Source organism: Piliocolobus tephrosceles, chromosome 6, assembly GCF_002776525.5.
Source record: "Piliocolobus tephrosceles isolate RC106 chromosome 6, ASM277652v3, whole genome shotgun sequence".
NCBI lineage: Eukaryota > Metazoa > Chordata > Mammalia > Primates > Cercopithecidae > Piliocolobus > Piliocolobus tephrosceles.
The window spans coordinates 138,152,844-138,178,623 of NC_045439.1; the positions used below are offsets into that span (position 1 = coordinate 138,152,844).

The 25,780-nt window shown below is 52.4% G+C and overlaps 1 protein-coding gene across 1 annotated transcript; it reads right to left on the reverse strand.

Moving 5' to 3' along the window:
• Positions 1-12,969: 12,969 nt before the first annotated feature.
• On the reverse strand, positions 12,970-25,225 carry UBAP1L (ubiquitin associated protein 1 like). Its single transcript, XM_023220914.1, has 5 exons — positions 24,874-25,225; positions 22,997-23,569; positions 20,381-20,590; positions 14,416-14,517; positions 12,970-13,201 (listed from the first exon to the last, which is right to left on the reverse strand). Exons 1-5 carry the CDS (start codon positions 24,991-24,993, stop codon positions 13,067-13,069), a joined length of 1,140 nt encoding a protein of 379 aa, XP_023076682.1. The 5' UTR covers positions 24,994-25,225; the 3' UTR covers positions 12,970-13,066.
• Between the last annotated feature and the right edge of the window lie 555 nt (positions 25,226-25,780).

A 25,780-nucleotide genomic window follows, 5' to 3' on the forward strand; every position in this document is an offset into this window, starting at 1 on the left:
TTCCTTCCTTCCCTCCCTCCCTCCCTCCCTCCCTCCCTCCTTCCTTCTTCCTTCCTTCTTCTTTTTTTGAGACAGGGTCTTGCTTTGTCCCTCAGGCTGGAGTACAGTGGTTAAATCATGGCTTACTGCAGCCTTGACCTCCTGGGCTCAGGTGATCCTCCCTACCTTAGCTTCCTGAGTAACTGGGACTACAGGTGCACACCACCACACCTAGCTAATTTTTATAAAAATTTTTGTAGAAGTGGAGTCTCACTGTGTTGCCCAGGCTGGCCTTGAACTCCTGGGCTCAAGCAATCCTCCTGCTTTGCCTCCGAAAGTTCTGGGATTACAGGCATGAGCCTCTGTACCTGGCCTCAAAGTGTAATTTTTATCACACATCAAAGATTTATTTAACTCACCTATAAGAGAACCAAAAAGAATGGCAAAGCTGATTGAAAGAGCATTTGAGAGACAGATTTGTATATTTAGTTGGAAGAGACATACTAAAATAAGTTTGCTAAGTTAGAGACAAAACTGGTATATGCTTTACAGGACAAAAGCGTAATTTTTTTGGTTCTCTACTGAACAAAAATCCTTTGCATCTTTACATACATGCATGTACATATTTGTGCATATGCCTACAAGTTAGCATGTGACTTCACAAAGTCTGGGCTCTAATCTATAGTAAATTGTAAGGCAAAGGTACATTCCCCTTGAAAATTAAATAACTCTTCTTTGTTCAACCCTGTCCCAAAGTGACAGTGAAAGGAAATAATCCTCCTTTTGCCTTACTTCCAAGTTACAGATAACTTTTCATAACAGTACAGAGCGTTTTCCTCCTCGCTCGTGCCTCCTGACCAGTGCTGAACACCTGAGACTTGCCACATTGTGATCCATCAGCTCATAGTCTCTCTCATCCCACAGTGTTGTCTGCACTTGAGGCAGTTCAGCCCCGGCCTGCTGGCTCCTGGCATTTGGTTGTTCCTTCATCCAGGGCGGCCCTTTCTGAGATGCCTTTTGTGCATAATAACAAGACTGTTCACAGAGAGCTTTCCCACAGTTGACTTGCTTGAGCTTTTAAGAATTTTAAATGGTAGATAGTTTGGCAACACCCCTACTCCAGCAGCTTAATGGAGGGGGAAAAGCTCAAGGGTCATGTGATTAGAAGAGGCTCGTTAGGAAGTGGCAGAACCTGGCTGTGAACCCAGGGCCATAGGCTTGTCTTCTGTGCTGCATGACTGCTTGGCCGACATCCTGAGATGGACATGGTGTTTCCAATGGTCTCCTTAACACTCCCTCCCTTTTGCCTTTCTCTATGTATCCCCACCTCTTTTGGGGGTTCGTTTGTTCCCTTGGACTCAGCCCTTTCTCCTCCCTCTTCCATAGGAAAATTAACTAGTTCTCTTCCCTTAGGATAGTCCTGGAAAACCAGTAGCCCCATTCAGCCCAGGTAATGACTAATGTAGGCCCTGGGGGATATTTGCACAGGTAATGACTAGTTTAGGCCCTGGGGGATATTTGCAAGTTTGCTATACTCCCTCATCTCAGGAAGTGTGGGGAGCTTTTGTAAACCAGTTTTTGTAACCACCTCTGCCTAAGGGTTCTCACAGGTAAGGCTTTGCTCCACCCACAGTCAGCATGTGTCACTACTGCCCACCGCCCTCAGCAGGGATGGTGACTGTGCCTGGGGTGCTGGTGAGGAAACCAGCAGAAAGCCAGGATGACTCACCCAGAGTCACACAGGCAGTCACTTGGAAGAGGAGGGACCTGAACTCAGGACTTGGGATTCTCAGCCTCTCATTCCTCAGCACCTCAGCTTGACTACTGCATGAAGGTGTGGGGGCACAAACCAGGTGCAGCTGGGCAAATTACAGAAACCCTTAGGAGTTCCTGAGCTCAGAGGGCTGGGTTTGAAATCTCTTGGTCCCAGCCCAGAGGTTTACTCTGAGAAGTCTGTGCTTTCTGAGAGGCCTACATTCACACAGCTTAAAGCTGCAGGGATCATTTTCCTGAACCTAGTGGCAGCCCTGCAGCCCGACTCTCTGGAGCTCTCTCCAGTCTTCCACAAACGTTCTCCTTGCCCCTGACTCCAGATGTCCTGCACCCCAAGCCTGCCTCTCCTTATCTGATAGTTTATCTCCTATATCAGATAAACTATATATCTGGTTTATATAGCCCGCCTGGCAGAGGCAGAGAAGCTGCCCCACCCCTGTCCTCCACCCAGGACCCGCTTCCTTGCTGGCTTCCCTTCAGTGTGCTCACAGGGCAGCCAGAGCCATCCTAGTTCAACAAAACGCCCGTCAGAGCATGGTGCTCCCTCTCTGAAAGGCAAAGTCCTTTCAGACTCTCCTACCCTGTTTCCTCCCTGACTTCATCTCCCACTCCTCTCTGGCCTCATCACTCTTTGGACACACCAGGCACACTCCCAGCTCAGGGCCTGTGGCCGGTGTCCCTCTGCCTGCACACTGCCTCACTTAGCCCCACTCTGCTTCCTGCAGGTCTTGGCTCAGACGTCACTTCAATCCTGCGGGCTCTCCTAAATTCCCTATTTAAAATCTACCTCCCGCTTCTCTATGTGTTCTCCCTTTTCCTGTTTTATTTTTCTCCATAGTGTTTAGCATCATCTTCCATGCTATCTTTTCACTTGTTTGCTGTTGGCTTCCTCCTACTAAAATTTGAGCTCCACTAAGGTGGAGGTGTTTTTCTGTTTTGTTCACTGCTGTCTCATCAGGACCCAGAACAATGACTAGAACATAGTAGGCAGCTTAAGAGATGATTTATATAGTAGGGACTTAAGAAATATTTGTTGAATGAATGAATGGTACTCAATGGATGTTTATTGAAAGAATGAATTGATCAATTGATCAATCAATCAAGGAAACTCCATAGGAGAGGTACAGAGAAAGGCTTTCAGATTTCAGAGGACAGGGGTATCATTTCTGGCAGGGCTGTGGCAGGTGGCCAGGGAAGACTTTTCTGTGGAGGTGACGAGCTGTCAGATTTGCAGTCCACCTTGGGAAGAGTGGGATCTGAGAAAAGCAGCTGCTCACAGGTCACGTCTTTCAAGGGAAGGGAGGAAGCTGGGATTGGAAATGCTAATCATCACGTGAAGAATGGCTCCTCTTGGCGGTGGAATACACACAGGGCTGCTCTGTTTATTTTCCTTTGGCCCCAAGGAGCTGGGCCTCTTTTTCATCCTAATTGCTTTGCTTCAAGTTGCTGTCACATCCCAGGAACGGCAGCAAATTAACTGCGCTGGTGGGAGACACAGCTGTTGGAAGACAGGCTGCCCCCAACAGGCCAGTAATGGATGTGGGATGCAGGACCCCCTGGAGGAGGTCTTGTCCCAGCAGCATCCTCTGCAGCTCTCATAATTCTGCCCTCGCTGGACTGGGGAAGCATGAAAAGCGGGAGCCCTTCTCTCTGGCATCCGAGTAACTAACAAAGGGAAAATGGGCCTTTTGTTGGGCTGCAGGGTCGTGGAGCAGGGTGTAAGCCTCTAGTTCCACCCCTCTCTTCACAGGGAAGGAAAGCGAGGTCACGGGTTAGGGGCAAGCAACTTTCCTGGAGACACAGCAATGCAAGTGGACCACCCAACCTAAAGCCTGCTTCTCTGGAATCCTCCTCCCATCCTCACATGTTATTTCCTTTGCTGCCTTCCAGGGCATTCATGAAAGAACTTCCCTATGGTGACGCATCCTCAGGCTACGCTCCCTGATTCCAGGCTTCCATCCTTATTTTTTCTAGGAAAGTTCCTCTACACACACACCCCATTCAGCACTCAGATTCAGCAGATAGAGACAAAGGAGTTAATCTCTAATGGTATTTGGGCACCTGGGCCCTTCAGGTCACGCACTCATGCGTACACACACACACACACACACACGCACACACACTTTGCCAACTCTATAGGAAGTCAGAAACCATTGGCCCAACATGCTTCCCTTTGCAGGTAACATATTTTCATTCTAACAGGAGTCTTACAAAAATATGCCTAACCGCAAAGTCCCGATTAGCAAAGGGAATTTGGGGTGCTCAGGGAAGGAGCTAACACTGGGTTGCAGTGGAAACGAGGGACTGAGGACTTTGTAGGTGCCACTCTGCAGAGGGACAGTGCTGCCTGCCTGCCAGCTGATTTTGCAGTCAAACCCTGGCTCTGACAGGGACTTCTGTTTGACCGTGGGTAAATTCCTTAAAGTTGCTGAAATGAAAGAATGAGGGTGTCTCAACTTTAACCAGAGATGATAATTCCAGGAGGGTTGTCCTGAGGGTGAAATAAGAGCTTCTAGACCAGCATATGCAGTCCTCACCTTCCAAGTTCTTTCTCCTGGTTCCTCGTCACACTTTCCCCTCCACCCTTACTGCGGAGAAGGCGCAGTTTTGGTGAATGGACCGTGTTCCAGCAGTCTGTGCTTATCACTCATGATGCAGCAGAATGGCACCCAGGGGACCTGGGTCCATATTCCAGCTCTACGTGCCAGCTCTGTGATGTTGGGCAAATGGAGATGATGATGAGAGACTGTTACAGAGTCTCTGTGCAGATTATGTGAAGTACCTGTAGTGGGGCCAGAGAACTAGGCTGGAGTCTGTGTGTGAAGAGCCTTGAATGCCAGGCGAGAGAACTTGGCCTTTATTCTGTAGGAAGTGGGGAGCCACAGCAAGTTTTTGAGGCAGTGAGTGTGACTGAAAGACATGCTTTTTGTATTCAGATAGCAAGCCCCTCATTCAGCCCTGGGCTGACGGCTCCTTGTCCCTCGAGATCAGCTTGTCCCTCCAGATCAGCTCCTTTCTCCTGCTCCACACCCCGAGAGGTGGTCCTGTTTGGGTGACATCACTGGGCTCCCTTGACTGGCTCCCAATACAGAGCGGCAGCAGAAGGTAGGAAGTGGGGAGGGGTGTGGAGTCAGGGAACTTAGTTCCTGGCTCCCTCCCTGTGGGGTGATCTTGCACTGAGCTTTTTCCTTCACTGACTCAAGTCCCTGCCGCTGACAGGTGGTCCTTTCCTTACAGCCCTCTGTCTCCAGGTTGAGGTGGCTGCCCCCCTCGCTCCTGCCCAGGCGGGAGTGGTGAAGCCCCAAGCTCACTAGCCTTGTGCTATCCCTTAGGGGCCCTCCACCCTTTGTGAACAGCCTCTTTCCTCAACCCTCCTCTAGTGACCTGATTTGAGTGTGCCATTTCTTTCCTGCCAAGACCCTGCTGGACATGGGCCCTGTCCCCTCTGACCCTCAGCTCTCTGGGCCGTGTCACCAAGTGGCTTGGCTGGGGCACAGTATACTGGAAAATGCCCATCTCAGTGCCTCTGCCTGATCACACAGTTATGGGAACCAGAGGAATGTCTTACAGGCAGAGGCGGTGCCTCCGTAACCAGAAGCCAGGGCCTTGCCTCCCAAGTCACTTGAATTTGAGGGGAAAAAATTGACCTTTAGAAGCTCTCTGAGGAGTGGCTGGGAATGGAAACAGAACCAGATGGCATGAGCTCCAGAGTGCACAGCTTCTGTCACCCCCTCCCAAGTGAGGGACCAGGCAGGCCTGCAGCCCTGGCCTCCACCCTGGCTGGACCGGATCATTACCAGATTTATCCAAGGGGTTCTGCAAGGTACATAGAGGGAGCCCTGGGGATCCTTGCTTCAGGCCCACCCTGCCACCTGTTTGCTGGGTGATGTGGGGCTGGTTGCCTCACCTTTCTGAGCCCCAGTTTGTATCTGTGGTTGAGATGTGTCTGGTGCATACATTTGCTGTGGGGTCAGGTGGGGGAACGTGTGTACAGGCTCACTGTGAAGGAGCCAGTGTAGTGGCCGGGAGGCTCCAGTTGCGGCTCAGACTTCCTGGATTCTAATCCAGTTCTAATATTTCCTGACTGTGTGATCTGAAGCAGTTGCTTACCCTCTCTGAGCCTCAGGTGGGCATCTGTCAATGAGGACGGCAGAACCTAAACTGAAAGGGCTGTTGGGAGAGTAAATGAGAGAGAGCACAGACAGGGTGTAGAGCAGGGCCTGGCTGTCAGTGTCAGTGAAGCAGAAACCTCCCTGCCCTCAGGCATGGGCAGCGGAGTATCTTGGCAATAGCGGGCAGTCTGGCTTCAGATGGAGAAGGCAATTATGACTGCTTGGTGTACTTGGGAGCCCCAAAGAGTTTTGGCCTTGAAAGGATCTCTCATCATTCCTCCTGATTTTCATTTGTAAGACTCCTGTTAGAATGAAAATATGTCATTGTCTCCAGAATATGACCCTAGGGACAGAGGCTGGTGCCCCCTCTGGTGGCGGGAGGACAGTGCTGGGTGGAGGGGCAAGTGTGTGAGTCCTCTCACCTGGCCTGTGCGGGTGGCCTCCCCAGCCCTGGGTCTGACTGAAGATCCAGATGCTGAGAAGGTGGCATCCCTGTGACCCATGGGCCCCAGCCCTGTGACTGAGGTCCCTGCACTCCTGGGGAGCTAAAGACACTTCTCTTAGGTTCAGTCTCCTACCTTGAACCCCCAAAACAGCTCTGGACTGCCTCTAGGCAGTCTCATGGACCACCTGCCCCCACCGGGCCTGGGGTTGGTGTGACAAAACAAAGCTCCTCATCACAGGGATGGGGTGGTGGCTGCTTCGCCCAGCAGCACCCACTGCTCTCCTCAGAGCTCAGTCTGCTGCTGAGCATGTGGCCACTGCTCCTGGCTTGCTCAAGAACAGCAACCCATGCTTGTTTCTGCTTGCCTTGCTGCCATACAAAAGGTACCATGTGGTCTCCAAAGGAGCACAGCACAGGGGCGTGTGAACCAGCTGGAACCTCACTCCCCTCCATGGGCACTGGGGGGCCTGTGCAGATCAACACCAGGACCCTCCCAGTAACTACTGGGATCCCTTCTTCAGCCCCAGCCCTGCAGTCCTTCCAGGCTCTGAGGTCTGGTCGCCGAGGAATGGCGGTGGCTGTCTGGGTTCCTGGAAATCCCCTCACTAGTAGTCATCCCGAGTACTAGAGCTTCCTTGAATCCCTTTTGGTGGGTCTTTCAGCTGGAGTTCGGTGACGACCCTTTGGAAGGCACCTCCCTTTCAGCATGGGCCATTCCTCCGGTGACTCTCCGGGCTGCCCTCTCCCCCTACTCTTTTTCTTATTCTTCTTTCAGCAAACACTCTGCGCACCTCCTCTAACCAGAAGCTGTGCCAGGCGCAGAGGCAGAGAGATAAGCCAGGTTCAGCCCCAGCCCCCAGGGCCTCACAGTAGAGCGAAGGAGGCAGCCAGCCCCTGCAGCAGTTAGGACCACAAGGTGAGTTCCCTGATGGAGACAGCGTCCTTCCTGGTGGCAGCTTCAGCCCAAGGCTCTCTCATCCAGCTTAACACACCTTCCTCTAGGTTCGCAGGGAGGCAGGACACACTCTGCCCAGCTTGACTGCCGCTACCTTTACTCATGTTCTCTTGCACCCAGCAGGGTGCTTTGGTTGTCAGCCAGGGAAACCTTGGGCTAAGTTCAGGAGAACAGTATCTTACTGGAAGGACTTTGGGTAGCTCAGCACTCCCTGGGAAGGCCAGTGCACCTGGCTGGAAATGGACAGTCCACAGCATCAGGGGCTGCTCACAGTCCCACTGAGGCTGCCCCAGAACGTGTGTACTCAAGACTCCAGCGCTCCAGCCCGCTGTCGGACCGGCCCTGTGTGGGCACCATGTGCCCACCCCCTGGACAGAGGACCAAAGGGCACTCTGACAACACAAGATGGTCCACAGCTGGGGGAGGGTCAACTCCCCCAACTCAGTGGGTGTCACTTAAGGGGAAATGGCCCGCACGGGGCCTGCTGGAGTTCTTGGAATGGTTCAGCTACTGCGGTATTTGGGATATGTGGCTAAGTCACGCCCTGGGGCTGTCAGTCCTGGGTCCCTGGCTCCCAAGCACCCTGGCATTCATCCTTCTGCCCTCATCTGGCACCCAGTTAATGTCTCTGCTCAACCTGGAAACATTTTCTTAACGACAAAAAAATAAAATCATAGGTTAAAAATCTCGAGCAGTGAAACAGCAGATGACGTTGTGTGGGCAGCTGCCCAGAGGACACAGAACGCACGTCTCCTGAGCGGGTGGCCTTATAAGGACAGGTTCAGGAGTAGAATGGGCAGGAGGGAGGGCCACCCACCAGGAGAGTAGGAGGCTGGAGCAGGGGCGGGGGCCCCACCACTGGGCTGAGTGCGAAGCCAGTAGGATGCCTGGCCAGGACCTGACTCCACAGAGGGACTTGGCTGTGCACGAGCTCCAGAGGCCCTTGCGGGGCCAAAGCCTGCCTGTCCCTCTGCCTTCACTGTGTCACTGACCTCTCAGCCAGCTGCCACGCAAACCCACTGGCAGCCTCGCCCTGGGAACCCCCTCCCTCCAGGGCAGAGGCCATTTCCCATCCTTCATCCCACCTTCCCCCACTTCCGGGCCCAGCAGGCCTAGCACCAGCTGGCATGGTGTGCAGTAAAGGTTTGTGGGGTGACAGAATTAGGAAATGAAGGGTTCTCTGGTGGGAGTTTTGGCTCATCACCTGGGCTGTAGCACCTGAAACTCAGGGCAACGTCTTCTCTCCTCAGAGGGCCCAATGTGGGGCTGAGGAGGTGGGTAGGGCTGGGTAGTCAGTTTTTGCCCTGCCCAGGATCACCTTTGTCCCCAGTGTGAAGACACACATACCATCACCTTCCTCCTGATAGGGTGGAAGAGTTTCACTGCCCCGAGGTCAAAGTGTGTGTGTGTGACAGAGAGTGTGTTTCTGAGAGACTCCTGATTGTCTCTGCACTTTTCTGACCCCAGCATCGCTAGGATTAAAGACCTGGCCCTTGGGATCTGAGGGTGAGCAGAGGAGCCCCCCAGGAGGTCCCATACTGAGAGAAGGACTCTGGAAGCCTCCCCAAACCCTCATTAGGAAAGATCCTTCCCTGAGCTTCCTAAAGCCCCACGTTCCTCTCAGGGTGAGTCCTGCAGAGAGAGAGAATGGTCATTTGAGGAGAACTGTGAGGGTCACGCCTTCCCTTTAACAGCCTGCACTGTACCTAAAACCCTATCATTTATGAGCCGTTATCCTGAAATAAGCATTGCCTTGTCCCCTAAGTTCTCAAAAGGCAGAGTGTTCCCTGCAGAGGTCAACAAAGGAATTCTTTAATCTCTAGATAAGACAGGAGGACGGGGCAGCTAGAGGCAGCCTGGGCAGCATGGGGGACGGAGAGTGGAAGGAAGGGGCTGAGAGGGCAGGAGGGTCCCAGAAGAGGGAAGCGGCTCCTGACTTCAGTTGATCCTTGGAGGCCAACAGTGACCTGAGAGTGTGTTCCCTCCCCGCAGAATGAAAGGGTCAGGGCCGAGAGGAAGTGCTGGCAGCCCCTCAGCTGGCGCTGCTCCCATGCCAGAAGAATGTCGTCAGCTGCGGAAGGTTGACTTGAGATGAAGCAAGGGAGCAGCGGTGAGAGAGGATCAGCGGCAGCTGTGTGTGCTGGAGCCTGCCTGCGGGCCCAGCCTTGCATAATACAAATACAAGATACAAGGAAACCCCCTGAGACAAGTACCTGAAATGCCACCATTGCACATGTATTATTTTGGGTTAAGCAGTGCCTCTCTGTGGTAGGTCGAATAATGGCCCCCCAAAGACATCCACGTCCTCATTCCTAGAACCTGTGAATCTGTTACCTGGACTTTGCAGGTGTGAATAAGGAATTTTTTGTTGTTGTTGTTGAGGTGGAGTCTCACTGTCGCCCAGGCTGGAGTGCAGTGCTACGATCTCAGCTCACTGCAACCTCCACAATTCTCCTGCCTCAGCCTCCCAAGTAGTTGGGATTACAGGCATGCGCCACAATGCCTGGCTAATCTTTGTATTTTTAGTAGAGACAGGGTTTCACCACGTTGGCCAGGCTGGTCTCGAACTCTTGACCTCAAGTGATCCACCCATCTTGGCCTCCCAAAGTGCTGGGATTACAGAGATGAGCCACCACGCCTGGCTGTGATTAAGGATCTTGAGGTGAGAGATTGTCCTGGATTATATGGGTGGGCCCAATGGAATCACGAGGGTCCTTCTAAGAAGGAGGCAGAAAGTCAACCAGGTAGAGGGCACTGTGCACATTTCCCCAGGAAGGGAACATGTAAAGGCCTTGAGATCTCAGCCCGAATGGGTTAGGAGATATCCCTCCTGTCGGAGTCAGAAGGCCACCTTCAGCCTGCTCCACTGGGCCTCTGCGGGAACATGGTGGGGACCCAGAAGAGGAGACAAAGCATAAGCGGACAGGAGGGAGAGCAAGAACCAGGCAGAATTAGCTTCATTCTGCTTACATGGGCCAGGCCTTGGTTTGCTCCTGGAACCTGGACCCTGCCATCCTCCTGACCTCCTCGCTAAGGATCCTCTTGTCCAGGCCATGCTTGAGTGTGTCATCTGCTGCTGTTTCAAGGAGCCACCAAGGCAGCCACCTGATCCTTAGTATTAACTGTAGAGATTGTCCTTCTCCCAGGTGCACTCCCAGAATCCTCTGCTCCAGCCAGGCACCTTCTTTAACCCTGCTGACCTGAGAGGCAGAGAGTGGTTCTCTCAGGGTTTCTGCGTTTGATGATAAATGCTGGAGATTTGTTAACCGTAACAGTGATGATCATAGTAAAGGTAATGATGATGGAATGAGGCTGGGTGTAAATATGTATAAATAAGTAGCTACTAGATACCATGGCACAATCTTCCTGCACACTGTCCTGCTCAGTCATCACAACTGGGGAGTTTTAGTATCTATATTTTATGGATAAGACACTGAGGCAGAGAGGCTATGTGATATTCAAAAGGTCACACAGCTGGTTAGTGCTAAGGCTGTAGTTTCAGCCCACATCTGACTTCAGAGTTCGTGCCCCTAACGACCACACTATTGTACCTCCTAAAAAATATTTTAAATGAACAATTTGCTCACTGATGTCTCTCCTTTTTTTTGGAGACAGAATCTCACTATGGCGTGCAGTGGCACTGTGGTAGCTCACTGTAACCTCAAACTCATGGGCTCAAGCAACCTTCTTGCCTCTAATGTCTGATTTTTTTTTTTTTTTTTTTTTTTTGAGACAGAGTCTCGCTCTTGCCAGGCTGGAGTGCAGTGGCTCAATCTTGGCTCACTGCAACCTCTGCCTCCTGGCTTCAAGCGATTCTCTTGCCTCTGCCTCCCAAGTAGCTGGGACTACAGGCGTATGCCACCAAACTCAGCTGATTTTTGTATTTTTAGTAGAGATGGGGTTTCACCATGTTGGCCAGGCTTGTTTCGAACTCCTGACCTCAGGTGATTCACCTGTCTCGGCCTCCCAAATTTTTTTTTTTTTTTTTCCTAGACAGGGTCTCCCTCTGTTGCCCAGGCTGGAGTGCAGTGGGATGATGTTCGCTCACTGCACCCTTCGCCTCCCGAGTTCAAGTTTTCTCCCATCTCAGCCTCCCAAGTAGCTGGGATTATAGGCATGCACCACTACACCTGGCAAATGTTTGTATTTTTAGTAGAGACAGGGTTTTGTCATGTTGGCCAAGCTGGTCTCAAACTCCTGGTCTCAAGTGATCTGCCTGCCTCGGCCTCCCAAAGTGCTGGGATTACAGGGGTGACTCACCGCACCTGGCCAGATGTAACATTTTTAATCAAGCAGCAGTTTGCTAGGGATGGACAGATTTGGGGCATGTGGGAGAAGGATAGGAGTAATAGATGGGCCTGTCAACTGGTCGCCTCTAATCCAGGGGACTTAGTAAAGTGGTGGACCAAGGCCAGGTTACCTTAATCAGACCATTAGCTTTGGACCTAACATTGTATCTTAGAAATTGAACTTTAATTTTACTGTCTCTTTCAAGTGTAGTTTTACTTTTGGCAACAGACAGATGTATGTCCAACTTCATAACATCCTGCCCATTTTCTCTAATAGTTTTGTGCTGCCTGCAAGTTATTCAAGGCAAGTTTTAAGGCCAAAGAATGTGTTTATTGTGATTTCAAGTTGGCAGGCATTGAGACTTAGTGGAAAGCACCGAGAGGCTCTTGGGCCTCCGGAGACCTGGTTCTAGTTCCAAGCTTGTTGTGTGTAGGCCTGCAGAAGTGCCATTACACATTCAGATGAGGTATCTGGGGTTGAAGCCCTGAGAAACGTGGAAGTTGTTAGTTTTTTTTATAGGCCTCAGTTCCAGGTCCAGCCCTGTTTGCAGGGTGGAGGGGGCTGAGATGTTTTGATTCTGCGGTAATTGTTGCAAGTCTTTGTGCAGGGCCTGCTGGGGAGGGCAGAGGCACCAGAGTCTTGGCCCCTGGCCTCTGCTTGTTTGAATTATGGGCTGCTCCAGCGACTGGTCCCTTCAATCCTTGGGGACTTCTGAAGGATAGGCCTTGGGTGACTGGAGACAACTCTGGTCGCAACCTCTCCACCCCACAAATGAGGAAAGACTGGCATAGGATCACAGATTGTCAGAGCAGAAGGGGACCCAGACTGGCTGAAAGTCACACACACTGGCCACAGGCCTGTTATGTAGTAAAGCATCCCCAGAGATCTTCTTACATAAAACAAAACAGATTCCTGGGTGCCTGCCAAGCTGGGCTTCCTGAATCAGAATATACGGGGCTGGGGCCTGGGACTCTTGAATAAACACCCCAAGGATTCTTATGGATAGCTGCCACGCCTGGAAGCTTTTGACCTGGTCAAATCTCTCTACTTTTCCTAGGGAAACTGAGGCCCAACGAAGCCGTGACACAGACGTCAGTAGACCTAAAATCAGAAATGAGGTCTTCTGACCTACAGTTTGATGTTCTTTCCACACCAAGACCAGGCGCCTACAGGACTCAAAAGAACTGCCCATTATTTATTGGTTTTAATTTTCTTAAAATCAAGGTTACTAATGCACACAGTGTAAAGAGTCAAATCAGGTGGTTTCACAGGCGTGCATGAAGAACATAGCTCCCCGTCCGGCTCTCCCAGCTGCCCCTCTCCAGAGGCAACCATTTCAACTCTTTCAGCAGATTCTGCTGCTGTTAACTGTCACCCTTGGCATTATTTGTGTTTTTACAATAAGCATGCATCACTTTGTTACTCTTGTTTGGTTTTAATAATACAGTTAGGATGGGTCGCCGGGTCTGGCCCTGGGCCTGGACGCCCAGGCAACGTGGAGTGGCTCCGTGGTTACTGGGCACAGGCCACCAGCTCCTCCAGGGCTTGCTCTCGGCGGTTGCCATGGACCAGCAGCACCTCCTTGATCCGGTCCTGCTGGAAGCCCATGTCGCTGAACTGCTCCCAGAGGCGCAGGAACTCTCCTGCCTGAGGAAGAGGAGACAGGGAGGGTGCTGGGGCCTCTGCTGGGCCTGGCCTCAGCTGTGGGGAGCCCCAGCTCCAGTGCCTACTGCACTGGAAAAGCTGTGGTTTTCCTAGTCCCAAAAAGCTGTGGCTCCCCCCAGGCCACTTGAGCCTGATCCCGGGCCGCACCTGCCACTTTCCTGAAACTCTAGGGTGATGTAGGCTCCGACCTCCCTTCTTCTGCCAAGAAAACAAGGCCCTAGCCTGGCCACGGGCTCTGTCCTGACTCTCCTCCCACTCACTGTCAACTTTCTGCTGGGGCAGGAGGGGGCAGACCGCACACCGGCACCGGAGCACAAACAGCCCAAGGTCCCTGCTCATGCCCTGAACGCTACGGAGGTCTCACAGCGCAGCCTGCACCTTCCTTCCCCTCCAACCCCAGGGCTTGAAACTTCCCCACCTCTGCTCCCTCTTGGGGCCTCACCCAACTCTCTGTCCCCTTCAGCCTCTGTGAAGAGCTGGTCTGCCAGGGGGCACTTAGAAGTGACTACTGGGGCCGGGTGCAGTGGCTCACTCCTGTAATCCCAGCACTTTGGGAGGCCGAGGCGGGTGGATCACTTGAGGTCAGGGGTTTGAGACCAGCCTGGTCAACATGGTGAAACTCCGTCTCTACTGAAAATACCAAAAAAAATTAGCCGAGTGTGGTGGCAGGCACCTGTAATCCCAGCTACTCGGGAGGCTGAGGCTGGAGAATTGCTTGAACCTGGGAGGCAGAGCCAAGATCGCGCCATTGCACTCCAGCCTGGGCGATAGAGTGAGACTCAGTCTCAAAAATCAAGATGTGACTATTGGGCCTACAGCTGCATGCACTGGGATAGGTGCCACACTCCCCAAGCAGAGGTCATGCATCTTTATGCTGCCCATGGCCCCTACCTGGATGTCCGACAGAGTGGGCATTCAGTTACAGAGGCTGCGTTGATTCAATCTAATAAAGCAAAGCCCCTGCTGCTCTCTGCCTCCTGTCCCCCTCTGACCTCGTCCTGATCTCCCTCCGTGCCTTTCTCCTTTGTCCTTGCTGTAGCACCCTGGGCCATCTCCTCCCCAGAGCTGAGGAGTCAGGCAATCTCCCGACGGACCCACAGGCTGGCTCTGAAGACTGGTGTGCCCCTGCACCCAGGCTCCCGGGTACACCCCCATCCCTTCCCTCGCCTGGGGTCCTGGCAGGAAGCCCTGCTGACCTGGCTCTCGGAGAACTGGAACATCTCCATGGCCTCGTCCACCAGGCCTTCCTCATATCCCTGACGTAACAGGCGGTCACAGGCACTGAGGTAGCTGAGAAGCTGGGCCGGAAGAGGGCAGAGAGGGAGGGAGGGTAAGAGGAGCAGCAGGGGCAGCAGACGGGGCAGAGGCACTCCAAGGGCCTGAGCTGAGGGCCAGGCGACAGGGCAAGCCACCACAGGCAGTGTGGCCCCAGAGATGCCGTGAGCCCACAGAAGAGGGATAGAGGCTTCCTCTGAGTGCCTGGGGACAGGCAGACAGTGGGTCTTCACCAACTATCCCAAGTTGGGAGCTGGACTCCAGGAAAAGGGCTGTCAGGGTGGGCTAGGGTGTTCATAGAACCTAGGTGGGGAGCAGGACAGGCTTCAAACAGGCATCCCACCTACTACCCAATGCAATTCAACATTCGTGCACCACCCATCCCTGCCCAGGAGCACCCATTCGTGTGAAGGTGCCTCCTCATCTGTCCACACCTGTGCACCCCTACTCTACACCCAGATGCATCTCTCTCATCCAGGACTCCTGAGCCACTACTATGCAACTCCTGCACCAGTGCTGGAGAAGGGGTGCGGGGGAGGCACAGAGGAGGATTCCACAGGTTAGAAAAACTGTTCAGGGCTGGGCGCGGTGGCTCAAGCCTGTAATCCCAGCACTTTGGGAGGCTGAGACAGGCGGATCACGAGGTCAGGAGATCGAGACCATCCTGGCTAACATGGTGAAACCCCGTCTCTACTAAAAAAACTACAAAAAACTAGCCGGGCGAGGTGGCGGCGCCTGTAGTCCCAGCTACCCGGGAGGCTGAGGCAGGAGAATGGCGTGAACCCGGGAGGTGGAGCTTGCAGTGAGCTGAGATCCGGCCACAGCACTCCAGCCTGGGTGACAGAGTGAGACTCTGTCTCAAAAAAAAAAAAAAAAAGAAAAAAGAAAAACTGTTCAGGTCACCCCACAGTTACGTCATCAGGGGCACAGGATAAAATACTGCTCCTTACCAGGCAGGGCTCAAAGGCCTGTTCCCTGTCTATGGCCTTGGCCCCTCCCTCACCCTCCAGGACTCTGCAGATGCAGCTCCCTCAGCCAAGGCCGGCCTCCTTCCCTGTCCCTGGGAAGCTTCCTGCCCCCTCTGTCTTCCTGGGTGCTGTCCCTCGTGCCCCCATAGCACCCTGTGCTTCCCTATTACAGCACATATAACTTTGTAATTGCTTCACTCAGTCTTTCTCATCCGCTAACTTTTTGCTCCATGAGGGAGGGGCTGTGTCAGTCTCATTCACCACAGTGTCCCCAGCATCCAGCATGGTGGCTGGGGAGCTCAATAAATGTATGCTGTGTTTATAAAACGAATGAAGATCTGCCTTCAAGGAACTCACAGCTTAGTGGGGGAGATAAACCAGATACAGGACCACATCAGTGCCAGGCAAATCAAAGCAGGATTTATAGGGTGTAGGTGCCAAATGAAGGCTCCAGACCACAGGAATTATGAGTATATGTGGAGAAGGGAGAGTGGGGTTTCTGCAGACCTTCAGAGCTGGGATGAAAGTGCAGATCATCTAGACTAACAGTTTTCATATTGTTTTTAGCTCCTGAAGTGTTTGTCTTAGCACAAGGAGGCTTCAGCAATAACAGGCTAAGATCAGAGCTGCTCTGGGAGAACAAGGGCCAGGGGCATGGGGGCCCGGAGTCCAGTGCTCCTGCCCGAGGTACTGCCCAATACAGCCAGACCTGCTCTGAGCACATCTGAAAACCACGGCCGGGCTCGGTGGCTCAAGCCTGTAATCCCAGCACTTTGGGAGGCTGAGACGGGTGGATCACGAGGTCAGGAGATCGAGACCATCCTGGCTAACATGGCGAAACCCCGTCTCTACTAAAAAATACAAAAAAAAAAAACTAGCCGGGCAAGTTGGCGGGCGCCTGTAGTCCCAGCTACTCGGGAGGCTGAGGCAGGAGAATAGCGTAAACCTGGGAGGCGGAGCTTGCAGTGAGCTGAGATCCGGCCACTGCACTCCAGCCTGGGCGACAGAGGGAGACTCCGTCTCAAAAACAAAACAAAACAAACAAACAAAAAAAAACCACACACCCATGCCCTCCTTTCACAGTTCAGGAAACTGAGGTTCAGACAAGGCAGGTGCCTTGCCCAGGGTCCCAGGACTAGGCCCCCGATTATGTAACCTGTCACTTAATGCCTTGTCCATCAGAGGGATCAGTTGCTAGAGGAGGGGCTTTGAGCTGTCTTGGTGGAGGACAGGGTTTCCAAAGGTGAAACTTTCAGAAAGAGGGCAGGCAAGGATGGATGGTGGACGCTGCCTCCACCTTTTGGCTCATCCACAGCAATGGTTCTCAATCTCAGTGCTTATTGCAACCGCCTCAGGAACTTGAAACATTACTGATGTCTGGGCCTCACCTTCAGAGGTTACGATATAATTGGTCTGGGGTGTAGCCTGAGCATTGGGATTTTTTCCTATAGCTCTCCAGGTGATTCTAATGTGCACCCAAGACTAAGCATCACTGAATGGGGACAGCTGACCTTGATCTATACCATGCCACTGTGAATATCAGACCCATCTGCACATTTTTTAAATTTAAAGGCCCCTGGGTTCCCCCCAGATCCACTGACTGGGACCCCGCAGGATAAACCCTGAGAGTCTGCATTTGCAAAGGTTCTGCTGCTTGGTTAGCTTTTGGGCCTACAGGACTGTAGAAGCTATCAGGCTTGCCTCAGGCCCCCAGGTGGGTGAGGATGTCACCTTCAGGCCACAGGATGGGGCCCCCGGAAGTCAGTGGTTCCAAACATGTATTCCCCCTCCACCCTGTGAACTGGGAAACAGGCTAAAAGAGGTGGCCTGGCCTGCGGACCCTCACACATGGCACCCAGGCCTGTCCTGCAGGGAGGCAGTGAGGGCACATCAAGCCTTGTGGAAGGAAAGGAGTGCTGCACAATTTCTTTTTTATCTTCTCTCCCTGACTCTTCTAGCTGCTCTGTCTCTATCACTTGACGCCCTTCCTCCTGGGCCATCTGTCATTTTTCTTGGCCAAAGAAGATTTACTGCAATATGCGGCTTTCAGCGGGAGAAGGAATCTGAACCCAAAAGGCTTGTTCAGTTACCAGGACTTCACAGAACAGACAGAAATACTAACTTGGTGGGGGAGGATAGATGAAGTCATCCAAAGGCCCCTCAGACCCACCCCTTGGGGCCTGGCTCCTGACTGCTGTCTGGGAAAGGCCACCCAGAGATCCAGGGGGCCAGGCAGGTGGTCAGTCTATATCTGGAAACACAATGTTCCCAATGCAGTGAAATTCTTCCAGCTCACCCACTGGGAGGCCAGGGCCCCAGGCTGGTTCTGACTCATCCTTAGACCCCCAGAGTGATGGCCTGAGACCTCAGCCTTGTCACAGGGCCTGAAGGGACTGGGGAGGCATATCAGAGCCCCACTGTGCACCTGGCCCCTCACAGCCCTCCTGGCCAGCTTTTTGGCCAAGACCCTGGCCTTTCAGTATCAGCTGAAGGTAGGGGTGACTTTAGATCTGCTCTTAAATCTCAGATCAGCCTATGGTGCTGTCCTAAGAGGTTCTCACACAGAAAATGAGATAAAAGGCATTGTGCAACCAAGAGGCAGAGTCAGACCAGCCGGCCTCACCCCAGCGCTGCCATTGACTGACTGCATGAACTTCCCTGGCCTCAGTTTCCTCATCTGCAAAGTGGTCATAACGTAATAGCAACCTTGCAGAATTGAGAAAACCTAACTGAATACCCTCAGAGAGATTCATGCAAAGAAAATGTTCAATAAATGTTAGCACCCCTCCCTGCCATTTTAGCCACATGGGGGTCACTATGTTGGAAATTCTCCTCCAGGACAGGGCATGAACTGATGAACCCAGAGTAGAGTAGAAGCAGGAGTGGGTGGGCAAGGGGACCAGGTGCATTTCCCCAGCCCCACCCCAGCTCCTGTTTGAAAGTCACTTTCCTTCTGCCATTCCCTCTTGCAGGAGCAGGTAGCTCTGCACCGCAGCGACCCAGCATTCCATACTGATCAGTGATGATGGAGGTGTCCAAGCTTTTTGATGGCAGGGCAGGAACAGGAGAAAAATGAAAAGTGCCAACTACCCTGGGAACAGCCATCCAACCACGAAGCGTCCCAATGTTTAGAAAACAACACAATGAGGGATGTTGCTTTCAGCTGGGGACATGGGGGTGTAGGCAATGGCATTCAGTGTCACCTCCTGACCCTACTTACTTCCATGCCTCCTTTTGGCTATTGGGTCATTTATCAAATTCTCAGGCCAGCCTTCAAGACCCCTAAATCTACCCCCAATTCTCTGTCTCATCTCCTACCAGCCTGCCTCATGCACCCTCTCCTCCAACAAGACTGGTCAGATCAGGGCCTCCCAAACACTTCCCTCCCACCTCCACTCCTTTATTCACACTGTCCTTCCCTCCTGGAATATCACCCCTTCTCCTTCCTTCAGAGTCTCCTTCCTTCAGATCTTATCCATCCTTGAAGTCCCACTCAATGCTTGGTATCTCCATGAAGCCTTTCTTGATCTCTAGAACCTCCTTGTGGTAGATTGAGAATGATCATAAAAATTTTTGCAGCCTCTCCCACCAAGAGATGGAGTCTATTTTTCCCCTGTTTAAGTTTGGAATGGTCAGTGATGTGCTTTGACCAATAGAATGAGGCAGAATTGACTATGTACAATTTCAGCCTAGGCCTCAAGAGGCCTCAAGAGGCCTTACCCTTGGAACCAAGTAGGGTGGCTTGCTGGAGATATGTGGCCCAGCTGACAAGTATCACCACCCACTGTACAGTGAATGAAGCCATCTTAGATCATTCAGCCCCAAGTAAGTCACCAAACTGTAGCCACATGAGACTTCAGGTGAGATGAGCAGAAGAACCCCCTAGCTGAGTCCACCTTAAAACTGCCAATCCAGAGAATCATGAGCAAATAAATGGTTGTTTCAAGTCACTAAGTTTTGGGGTAGTTTGTTACACAGAAATAGATGACAGAAACACCCCTATAACACTCATACCACTTCTTCTCCCAGGTATCTTTTGACTAGCACCTCTTTTTAAGCACTTTGGGGGCCCTCACTCCTCTGCAGGTGTTCTTATATTCTTGGCTTATATTAGGGGTCAAGACCTGCTTCCAAATATTAGTGTGGCTCAGAGTGCTGTCCTTGGAGTGTCATCATGAGTCTCCACCATACTTCCAATAGAGTGAATTCTATTAGAAGAATAGAGCCGGACGCGGTGGCTCAAGCCTGTAATCCCAGCACTTTGGGAGGCTGAGACGGGCGGATCACGAGGTCAGGAGATCGAGACCATCCTGGCTAATACGGTGAAACCCCGTCTCTACTAAAAGGTACAAAAAACTAGCCGGGCGTGGTGGCAGGCGCCTGTAGTCCCAGCTACTTGGGAGGCTGAGACAGGAGAATGGCGTGAACCCGGGAGGCGGAGCTTGCAGTGAGCTGAGATCCGGCCACTGCACTCCAGCCTGGGCAGCAGAGCAAGACTCCGTCTCAAAAAAAAAAAAAAAAAAAAAAGAATAGAACATGGGTGAGTAGAACTTGGGCATAGTAGACTCTGATGTTCCATCCACATACCCTTTCACTGCAGGACTTACTGCCCCAGATGCTGGGAGAGCTGGGAGACACTCTTCAGTTGTCTGCCCCTTCAGGGATTACCTTAACAGCAGAGATCCACTCACCTCAGTCATCCCCTTCCCACATGCAATGACTGATTGAGGCAGGGGTATAAAGGCCTGACCATCTCAGCCCCACTTAGGACAACCCTGAGGGGCCGTAGATGCTCCAGATCTTTGGAGTTGGCTGATGCTGTTGTTGGGCCTATGCCACAGCCCAAAAGGTGAAAACCATGTGGCTACTCACCTGGCTCCAGCATCACAGCCCATCAGCTCTGGGCCCCCCAACTCACCTGGCTGAGGCTCTGCCTCCCTGTCTTCTGCAGAGCTATGATGGCCCTTTGCAGAGGATATCCCAGGGCGACCACTGGCCCAATGAGGTCTTGCTCCTCCTGGCTCAAGGCGGATAGCAGGTCAGCCACAGTATCAGGGTGTGACTTGTGGGGGTTGAGAGGCTGGGGTGCCCCCCCAGGAGGTGGCAGACAGGTGTACGGGCTGAGGGACTGAAATACAGACAGACTGGACATGTCAGTTACCACAGGAAGTGACACCCAGTTGGGCTGGACATTTTTAAAAATGCCTTTATGTACCACCTGTACGGAGTGTAGGGGCTAAGATTATGGAGGGCTTAGAGTCCTGTAGACCCCAGCTCTCTAATGCTTACTCAGTATACTCAAATGAAAAATGAGGGCAATCCCTAAGCTACTTCATGGGACTATTAGGAGGCTTAAATAAGACAATGTGAGGGGCTGGGCGCGGTGGCTCATGGCTGTAATCCCAACACTTTGGGAGGCCAAGGCAGGTGGATCACCTGAGGTAAGGAGTTCGAGACCAGCCCAACCAACATGGTGAAACCCTGCCTCTACTAAAAAATACAAAATTAGCCGGGCGTGGTGGCACATGCCTATAATCCCAGCTACTTGATTGGGGCAGGAGGCAGGAGAATTGCTTGAACCCAGGAGGCAGAGGTTGCAGTGAGCAGAGATTGCACCATTGCACTCCAGCCTGGGCAATAAGAGTGGAACGCTCAAAAAAAAAAAAAAAAAAAAAAAAAAGCATGGTTAGGAAAGTGGCTAGTGAAAGAAATATGAGGTCTATTCTACTATCCCATTTTACAGACCTTGAAATCAAGGTTCAGAAACATTAATGACCTGATTAAGCAACACACGCTTGGCACCTCAACCCTACTCAGGTTTTTTGCCCCACACCTTGCTGAGGGAGGAGCAGGGGTAGGTCTTCCCAACCAGGCCCTCCTTCTTGAGTTTGGTTGGGCTGGGGTTTGGCAGGGCATGGAGCAGGGGAGGAACTGGGCACACCAGCCCTTCGGTTGTGGTGTTGGAGAAACTGAAACAGACCTTGGATTAAGGAGGGTGACTTGAAGGCATTTCAATTGGTTTGGCCAGCGTCACCCCAACCCTTCTCCCATGAGGAGGTACCTCTCTGCCAGCCCTGAACGTTTCATCCTGTCCCCTCCTCCCAAGGAAAACCCAGCCGCTGCCTGGCTCCTAGGGTAGAGTGTATATGTAACACACATGAATTCTCCACCCATCCACATCTTCTCAGGGTTCTCCCTGCCACGACCTCACCCTAGGATCTACCCTTTATTACCTCCAGAGTGGAGAACATCAAAGTTTAGGAGCTGAGTCTACTCTTGTGTCCTTGAAAAAGATTCTTTGCCACTCTGTGCCTCATTTCCATCATCTACAAAATACTGTCCCACCCCCACAGGGTGGTTGTGAGAATTAAATTCATCTTGGCCAGGGAAGAGCCATCCTGGCATCAACATCTGGTCTTGTATGTGGGCGTGGCTCATCACGATTACAGGGCCTCTTCTCTACTGTGTATGCTCTAAACAACCGGGTGAAGGGTTGTTGGCTCACTGTGCAGGTAGAGAAGGGGTGGTTCAGTGACTTGCCTAAATGTCACACGCCGGTGCATGTAAGAAACCAGACCTCAGATCTCTTTCAGATTGAATTCTACCTTGGTCTTATTCTGCAGCATCTCCTGGCCTTACTGTGGGGCTGCTGGGGGGAGAAAGCTGTGCCCCGCTGCCACCTTCTGCTGCCAATCCTGACCCACCCCATGTTTTGTGGAGTCTGATACTTATATCATTTGGAAGCGACCTCAGAGAAAAAGAACACACAATTATGAACACAAAATTGGGCACAAGGCCTTGGAAGAGACAAAGGGAGGAGCCTGAGGCTTAAGCTTCTGTGGTTTCACTGTAGGGTCACTTCTCCCTGCTCTTCAGGGTTCACTTCCTCTGTCCTGAAACCTTCTCAGCCTGTAGCAGCCATGACTCTCCCTCAACACCTGATTCCGCTGTACAGTGCAGGGCCTGATCCCACACCCTCTTAGCCAACTCTCCATGTCCTGTGGTTTTGACACTCCCAAACCCAGTATCTGGCAGGAAGTAACTGTGCATTGAATATTCCTTGATTGAGCCTCCAGCTTCCCCAGCCTACAGCAAACCTCACCCGGTGGGAAGCCCTAGATTTGCGTTCATCAATTCAACAGACATCCACTGAGCGCCCCCTATGGGTCAAGTCGGCAGCTGGGTGCTCTGGAAACAAAAATCAATGCGATCCAGTCCCTGCCCTAAAAGAGCTCAACCTCTGTTGGAAGAGACAGTTTCTGCATAATTAAAACCACTATGACCTGCGCCCTAAAAAAAGCAAGGCAGGCACAGTGGGAAACGAGGGGAATGAGGGCTTCTGAGCAGGGACTGCTCTACTCTAGGCAAAGGGCCGCAGGAGGACAACACTGGACAGGCCCAGGTGGGAGCAGGTCAAGGGAGGACACAGGAGCGCGCGGGGTAGGGGACCGAGGCTGCGGGCCGGGCTGGACACCCAGATTATGGGGCCTGGGCTGCTGAGCGGCGGCATTGGCGGGACGGGCAGAATCCTTACCGCGACCGTGGGCTTGTGGCTCCGTAGCTGGGGGATGGCACCGGCCGTGGAGGGCCGCGGGGGCGACGCGGGGGCTGCGGGGCACTGGGGCGCGGGCCCTGGGGGTGACGCGGACCTGGGGGACAGCGCAGGGCTGGGGCACAGGCTCAGCGCGCGGCGGCCGCGGAAGCCGTGCAGGAGGGCGCGGGGCCGGGTGGCCAGCTTCCCCTCGGAGAGTCGCCGCCTTGCCCCCGCCAGCTCCGACCGCACGCTGCGCAGCACGTCCAGTGAGCACAGGCGACGGCCGGGGCCGGGGCTCGCCGGAGAGCCGGGTTGGAAGCTGCGTGGGCCCGGCTCTTCCTCGCTGCCAGAGGAGGCTTCTGCCTCGTCCTCACCCTCCTCCTCCGGCCTTTCCTGGTGTCCGGCCTCCTGGTCTCTGATTGTGGCAGGCGCCAGCCCATGTTCGGGGCTGACTAGCAGGAGCCAGGCTGGAGGGGCTGACGCTGTCCCGGGGTCACCGCACTGGTACGGGCTGGGTCCCCGGCCGGCGGCCTCCACCCAGAAGAGTGCCCTCCTCTCCAGGCTGAAGTCGTGCTGTGGAAAGAAGGCGACGTAAAGCCTGGGGCAAACCAGGACCCCGGGGTCACAACACTAACCCCTGGCCTGGGGGACCCTGTTCAGCCAGAGACTCTCTAGGCCTGGACAGCGTCAGATTCTGAGCCATGGGCTTCCATCACAGCCCACTCTCTACCCTGGGTTTTATAGCTAACACTGTGGTCGATGGATACCAATAACAGTTTAATGGCAAACTGGCATAAATAACAAAGTGATGAATTCGTTAATAGAATGAAATGTAATTAAATCCAACATCTAAATCCCTTTGCCATTCAGTATGTAGTTGAGCAAAAACTACTTAAAAATTTTCTCCAATTAAACTTATTCTTAGCAAAGAAGCTTTCACCTGAGCCCAGTACAGTAGGCCCTGTCTCAAAACACAAAAGCAGGTCGGGCACAGTGGCTCATGCTTGTAATTGCAGCTCTTAGGGTGGTCAAGGTGGGAGGATCACTTGAGCCCGGGAGTTCAAGACCAGCCCGGCCAACATGGTGTGAAATCTCATCTCTACAAAGAAATATAAAAAATTAGCCAAGCATGGTGGCATATGCCTAGTCCTAGTTACTTGGGAGGCTGAGGTGGGAAGATCGCTTGAGCCCTAGAAGAGGAGGTTGCAATGAGCTGAGATTGCACCACTGCACTCCATCCAGCCTGGGCGACAGAGGGAGACTGAAAAAAACAAAAACAGCTCTTTCCCTAAGCAGCCTGAGGTAATCTGTGAAAATGGTTCACTATTCATTTGACCTGGAGAACCCCACAAAATCGTGCAAATCAAGAGGTTCAAATCTTCATGGTCACTTTAAGAACACTTGTGAAACTGCCCAGGCCATCAAGGGTATGCATACACAAAAAGCCACTAAGTATCTGAAAGATGTTACTTTATAGAAATAGTGTGTACCATTCTGACGTTACAGTGGTGGAGTTGGTAGGTGTGCCCAGGCCAAGCAGTGGGGCTGGATACAAGGTCGGTGGCCCAAAAAGAGTGCTGAATTTGTTTTTGAGACGGAGTCTCATTCTGTCACCAGGCTGGAGTGCAGTGGCACGATCTCGGCTCACTGCAACCTCCACCTCCTGGGTTCAAGCGATTCTCATGCCTCCACCTCCCGAGTAGCTGGGATTACAGGCACATATTGCCACACCCAGCTAATTTTTTGTATTCTTAGTAGAGACGGGATTTCACCATGTTGGCCAGGGCTAGCTGTCCTTTAAATTCAAGGAACAAGCCCCCATGGACTCAGCCTCAGACCCACAGACCTAGAAGACAGAAACACAGAGACACACTTACCATAGAACCCAGCAAAAGCTCCCCGCAGGGCGGAACGCTGAGTTCTGGCCCAGGAAGAGGCTCTGTGCCTATCACAAAGCCCTTAGGCAACTTGAAGGTAACACCATCGAGGGCATTCATTCTGTCAGAGGAGTGTGGAGATGGCTGGCAGGACTGGGGCGGGCTGCTTGATGGTAGGGAGAGAGAGTCGAGTCCTGAGGACCAGGCTCAGGCCTCAAATGGCCTCACTGCTCTCCTGTGTGGTCACTTAGCTGAGCCCCAAACAGCTGGAAAGGAAAAGGTGAGGGGGCCAGTGCTGCATAAAGGAAGGAAATGAATAAAAACAAGAGCATTCACACAGACAGGAATTCACTATTTCATATTTCAGTCATGCTCTAGACCATTGTTTTCCAAAACATGGTCCACAAAACTAGTTCTAATGCATTTTATCAAAATAATTATCACCCAAATGTTTAAGAAACAAACAGTATTAATTTACATAGACTCTTCCAGGGAAGAAGAAAATAAAGAATACTTTCTAACTCATTCTGATTTTAGCATAACCTTTTTTTTTTTTTTCTTTCTTTTTCTGGGACGAAGTCTCGCTCTGTCACCCAGGTTGGAGTGCAGTAGCCTGATCTTACCTCACAGGAACCTCCAGCTCCTGGTTTCAAGTGAGTCTTCTGGCTCAGCCTCCCAAGTAGCTGGAATTACAGGCACCCACCACCACGCCCAGCTAATTTTTGTATTTTTAGTAGAGATGGGGTTTCACCATGTTGGCCAGGCTGGTCTCAAACTCCCAGCCTCAGGTGATTCGGCCGCCTCGGCCTCCCAAAGTGCTGGGATTACAGGCATGAGCCACTGCACCCGGCCGATTTTTAGCATAACCTTGAACCAAATTTGATTAAAAAAAAAAAAATAGGCCGGG

What these genes read in the sequence shown, in the direction of transcription:
- UBAP1L (XM_023220914.1), bottom strand. Translation starts at nt 24,993, where the DNA reads ATGAATGCCCTCGATGGTGTTACCTTCAAGTTGCCTAAGGGCTTTGTG. An exon ending in AGCTTTTGCTGGGTTCTATG is followed by an intron (nt 23,570 to 24,873) that starts GTAAGTGTGTCT and finishes TTCTTTCCACAG; the next exon opens with CACGACTTCAGCCTGGAGAG. An exon ending in GCCACAAGCCCACGGTCGCG is followed by an intron (nt 20,591 to 22,996) that starts GTAAGGATTCTG and finishes TCTGTATTTCAG; the next exon opens with TCCCTCAGCCCGTACACCTG.